Source organism: Gekko japonicus, unplaced genomic scaffold (genome assembly GCF_001447785.1).
Source record: "Gekko japonicus isolate JY-2015 unplaced genomic scaffold, Gekko_japonicus_V1.1 scaffold3134, whole genome shotgun sequence".
Taxonomy (NCBI): Eukaryota; Metazoa; Chordata; class Lepidosauria; order Squamata; family Gekkonidae; genus Gekko; species Gekko japonicus.
Window position 1 is genome coordinate 111,332 of NW_015170986.1, and position 5,375 is coordinate 116,706.

At 68.9% G+C, this 5,375-nt stretch overlaps 1 protein-coding gene across 1 annotated transcript in view; it reads left to right on the top strand.

The window, feature by feature from the left end:
- DCHS1 (dachsous cadherin-related 1) overlaps nt 1-4,311 on the top strand; it is a 62,352-nt gene extending 58,041 nt beyond the window's left edge. The window contains exons 18-21 of the mRNA XM_015418978.1: nt 312-330; nt 387-673; nt 1,280-1,418; nt 1,763-4,311. Of these exons, the coding sequence (XP_015274464.1) occupies nt 312-330; nt 387-673; nt 1,280-1,418; nt 1,763-4,311 (2,994 nt within the window). The remainder of the gene's footprint in view (nt 1-311; nt 331-386; nt 674-1,279; nt 1,419-1,762) is intronic.
- The last annotated feature ends 1,064 nt before the right edge of the window (nt 4,312-5,375 follow it).

A 5,375-nucleotide genomic window follows, 5' to 3' on the forward strand; every position in this document is an offset into this window, starting at 1 on the left:
GTGGCGGGGGGGGGGGGCGGTCAACCCTTGCAAGGACAGAGCCGAGTGCGGCGGTTGGGCCGTTCTTGCTTGGAGAGGGCGTGCCCCTGAATCAGACCCGTGGTGGGCAGCGGGCCAACGGCAGGGCAGAGTCCTCCTCGGCCTTCGCGAGGACAGCGGGTGGCTGGACTGGCACAGTCCGTCCTTCGCCAGAGGGCCAGGAGGGTTGCTTGCATCCTGGAGCCCCCACACACACCGGCCAGGAGCTCCTGTCGCCCAGCCCCCAAACAGCTCCCCCGGGGCTTTTCTGCCCTCCCTCTCCCTTGGGGCAGGGGGTGGTGGGGGTGGGAGGCAAGTGCCCCTCTCGCCCCCGTGACGTCTCCCTCCCTCCCTCCTGGTCCCCGCAGACACCCTCCTGGGCACGGAGATCACCATGGTGACGGGCAACGACGTGGACTCTGGCCCGCCGCTCTCCTACCTGCTGGTGCTGGACAGCAGCGCAAGGGGCACCTTTGGCATCCTGCGCTACGGGGGCCGCATCACGCTGATGGGGCCGCTGGACTACGAGCAGCGTCGCCACTACGTCCTGACCGTGCGCGCCTCCGACTGCCAGCACGAGACAGAGGCCAACCTCACCGTGCTGGTGGAGGACATCAACGACAACGCGCCCCACTTTGCCCAGGCCCTGTACCAGGTAGGGGGCTGCGGGGAGGGGAGGGGAGGTAGCTGCACACCTCGTCCCCCCCCGAGGCAGGGCGGCAGGAGCGCCTGCCCTCACCCGGGGCAGCCTCTTGGGCCGGTCTGCTTCTGTGCCGGTCTGCAGGAGCCAAAGGCAGAAACACGCCCCCCTGTCCTGCGGAAAGGCTGCCACTGCCGCTGCTGCCGCCATCCTCTCCGCGGGCCTGGCAGGCTCCGCCTCCCATGGCGACTGAGGGCACATGCCGAAGGATCCCGCTGCCGGGGCGTGCCAGGTGGACCGCGGCTGGTGCCCGGAGTGGCCCTGGAAGCCAGCGCTTGCTGCAGGAGAGCCCCAGGATCAGATGGGGGGAGGGAGGGAGAGAGGGACGTGGGGGGAGGGGGTAAGAGAGCTGGGCCCAGAGTCCGTCAGTGCGCACAGGCCACAGGGCTGGGCTTTGCGGAGCGCGTCGATCGGCTCCGGGCCCCTTCAGCTCCCCTCGGCTTGCCTTTTTCCACGGCCACCTCGAAAGGCTTGGACTCCGGGCGGCCCCAGGGGACAGGAGCGGCCCCAGACGCTTCCCCCCGGGGGTCATGACGGCCCTGCCTCCTCTCGCCTTTCCAGGTGCTGCTGCCAGAGCACACCCCGGCCGGAAGCCCCATCCTGACCCTGAGTGCTGCAGATCTGGACTCCGGCACCAACGGGGAGGTCGCCTACCGGCTGGCCACGCCAAGCCAGGCCATCGCCATTGATCCACACAACGGTATGAGAGCGGGGCCGGTGGAGGAAGCGGCCCAGCAAGACCCGGGGGGGGGGGTCCCTTCCGAGTCCAGGTCCCGTCTCCCCCGGGTTCCCTCTGGCCGTTGCTCTCCCGTGGGGTGATTGTTTGCCGAGAGGCAAGTTGTCGGTCTTCGGGGCTGGTTGTTAGACCCCGTGGGGTGGCTGGGACAGAGAGCGCCTTCCTCCCCTCTCCTCCCGGGTGCGACTGCTGGCTGCCCCCTCCTCCCCAAGGGCGGGGGGCTCGGGGCTTAGGGCTTCCCTCCCCCCCCCGTTCCCACAGCCCTTTCCCCTCTCCGGATTCTCACAGCGCCTTCTCCTGCCACACAGGGACCCTCTTCACCACGCAGCCCCTTGTTCTGGAGCCGGGACACTCCACGCTGGACGTCCGGGTGGAGGCCCACGACAGGGGCTCTCCCCGGCTCTCGGCCTGGACCACGGTGCAAGTCCAGGTGCTGGACGTGAATGACCACGGGCCTCAGTTTGCGAAGCCATGCTACAACGCCAGCGTGGCTGAAGACCAGCGGCCGGGTACCACGGTGCTCACCCTGCACGCCACAGATGGCGACGTGACCCGGGACAACGCAGCCTTGGACTACACCATCGTCAGCGGCAACAGCGGGCACGCCTTCCAGTTGGAGGGCCAGGCGGGCAGGGCCAGCGCTCTGGTCCTGGTCGAGCCCCTGGACTTTGAGGCGGTGGCCATCTACAACCTGACTGTGGCCGTGGCCGACCGAGGCGTGCCCCAGCGCAGTGCCATCGTGCCAGTCGTTCTCACCGTGCTGGATGCCAACGACAACCCACCCGTGTTTGGCCGTCCGACCTACCACATGGCTGTGAGCGAGAGTGCCGTCCCCGGGACAGAGCTGCTCCGTGTGGCCGCCCAGGACCCCGACTCGGGGCCCCACGGCCAAGTCCACTACCGCATCAGCTCCGGCGACCCCGGGGGGCTCTTCCACTTGCACCCCTCCACGGGAGCCCTCCGCCTCTCCCGGGCTCTGGACTGCGAAGAGCAGGCCCAGCACAGCCTGGTGGTGCAGGCCTCGGACGGGGCAGGCGGCGGACACTTTGCCCTGGCCTCGGTCACCATCGAGGTGAAGGACGTCAACGACAACGCCCCTTACTTCCCGGTGGAGGTGCTGAGTGCCAGCCTCAGGGAGAACCTGCCCCCTGGCAGCGTGGCCACCACCGTGCGTGCCGTCGACACGGACGCGGGTGTCTTTGGGGAGCTGCACTACGTCCTGCTGCAGACAGAGGGGCGGGACGCCTTCAGCATCAACAGCACTTCCGGGGAACTGCGCTCTCGGCTGCCTTTCGACTTCGAGCGCAGCAAGTCTTTCCAGCTGCAGGTCCAGGCCACGGACGCGGGCAACGCCTCGGCCACGGCCACCGTGCGCATCCTGGTGACTGGAGAAGACGAGTACGACCCGGTCTTTCTCAGCCCAGCCTTCGGCTTTGAGGTTCCTCAGGGGGCACGCCAGGGGCACAGCATCGGGCACGTGGTGGCCACGGATGAGGACGAGGGCCCAGATGGGGTGGTGCTCTACACCTTGGCCAAGCCGTCTCCCTTCTTTGGGATCAACCAAACGAGCGGCACCATCTACTTGCGCGTCGACAGCCAGGCGCCGGCGGGGAGCCCTCCCAAGCGGGAGCCGCGGGAGATGGTGCTGGAGGTCCAGGCCCACAGCCCCCTGCCCGCCTCCCGCTCCGCCGCCGCCCGGGTCACCATCGACGTCACGCACACGTCCCTCGGGCTGGTGCCCGACCTCAACCTGCTGCTGGTGGTGGCGGTGGCCGCCTCGCTGGGCGTGGTGGTGGTGCTGGCGGCCGTGGCCCTCGTGCTGGCCCTCGTCCGGTCTCGGCGGAGCCGTTGCCGCAAGGAGGCGGACTTGGCCCACGTGAAGAGCGGCTCCTTGCAGAAGCTGGGCCACGCGGAGCCAGCCCTGCCCGGGGGGGACTGCCTCTACCACGAGGCGCTGCCAGGCTACGGGACGGAGGCCGCCGGGCCCTACGCCAGGGGTGGGTCGCTGGACCCCTCACACTCGAGCGGCCGGGGCTCCGCTGAGGCCGCCGAGGACGACGAGATCCGCATGATCAACGAATGCCCCCGCATGTCCAGCGTCACCTCTTCCCTGCAGGAGCACCTGGCCGCCCGGGGACCGGACTCTGGTATCCAGACAGACGCGGATCGTCTCTCCGACGTGTCCTGCGAGCCGGCCACTCTCGACGCATCCCACTGGTTCAAGAACAGGAAGGGGCCCGGCCTGCTGCTGCCTGGGCAGCCCCCACAGCTCTACCGAGACGACGGGAGCGGCAGCGTCGCCTACCTGGGGGCCGGCTGTGGCCTCAACATCTCGGCCACCAAAGACTACTCCTTCCCAGAGGACGGGAAGCCGTGCGTGGACGGCTCACTCACGGCCATCGTGGCGAGTGACGAGGAGCTCCGCGGCAGCTACAACTGGGACTACCTCCTCAACTGGTGCCCGCAGTTCCAGCCCCTGGCCAGCGTCTTCACGGAAATTGCGCGCCTCAAGGACGAGAGTTCCCTGCGCAAGCCCTTCCCCACCAAGCCCAAGCCCCGCATCGACCCCCCGCCACTCATCACCTCGGTTGCCCACCCTGGCGCCAAGTCCGTGCCCCCCAAGCCTGCCGTGGGCCGCGCCTTCCCCCACCTCTCCTCCTTGCGACGGTCACCCATCAGCCACGAGGGCTCGCTCTCTTCGGCGGCCATGTCGCCCAGCTTTTCCCCGTCGCTCTCGCCGCTGGCTGCCCGCTCCCCGGTCGTCTCGCCCTTTGGGGTCTCCCAGGGCCCCTCGGCATCCGCCATAAGCACTGAGCACGCGTCGGAGGCCCCCGATGGGGCGGAGCTCTGCATCTAGGTGGGACCGTGTGCTGCGTGCCCTGCTCTGCTCTGCTCGGGTGGGGCAGGAGACCCGCTGGGAATGGGCCTGCTCTCTCTGGAGCCGCGAGACTCTGGCAGGCCGGGGGCCTCCACGGGACCACTGCGGGTTGCAGACGGCACCTCTGAGCCGCCTCCTCCTCTGCACCGCGAAGGGCTGTGTGTGCCCAGAGGAGGGAGACGGAAAGCAGGAGGACGATGAGAGGCGGAGGGGGGCCCAGCGGGACGTTCCAGAAGCTGCACATGGAACCCCCCCCCTGCACAGAGCAGTCCCTCCCCCCCACACACACACACACCCTGTACAGAAACAGATTTGTGACCCCCCCCCCCCCGGCACAGATACTGCTGTTCCCTGCGGCTGGGTCTCCTCGCTGCCTCCTGCTTACGGACTGGACAGATGGATTCTGGCTGACTCAGACCGCTGCAGCAGAGACGCTACTCCACCCCCCCACCCCACCCCAAAATGGCACCAGCAAGCACAGCGGTGGGAGGGAGCACACATGCGTGGCTGGAGCAGGCCCAGGCCCCGGAGACCAGGGGGCGGAGCCTCTCTTGCCTGGGGCCAGGACTGGGGCACGAGGCCGGTTCTTCTGGCAGCCACGCCACGGCTCCTCTGGCCTCCTTGCCTGCCTCCAGCTCTCCCCGTGTGTCCCAGAGCCTACTGGCCTGCCAGGACTGCAGGGATGGCGCATGCACAGACATTGGGGGGGGGGCTGGTTTCCCCCCAAGAGGGTGCCTTGGCCCCACCCCACATGCTGAGAAGTGTGGCGCCCAGGCGGCTAGGCAGCCGGGTGGTGGGTCCCTGCAGTCCGATCCCCAAGCTGCGCCCCCCCACACACCCCCTTCCGCTTCTTTCCTCCTCCACAGCCCTCCAGAGCAATAACCCCGCCCCCAGCGCAGACGGACATCTTGCAATAACCGGGTCTACCTCCGTGGGCAGCTGGGGTGCAAAGCTCCCCTCCCTGGTGGGGGGAAAGAGGCTACGGCGGCCCCAGCAGCCCAGGGCGTTCTCCCCCCCCCCAGAGGCTGGCAAGGAGAGGAGGC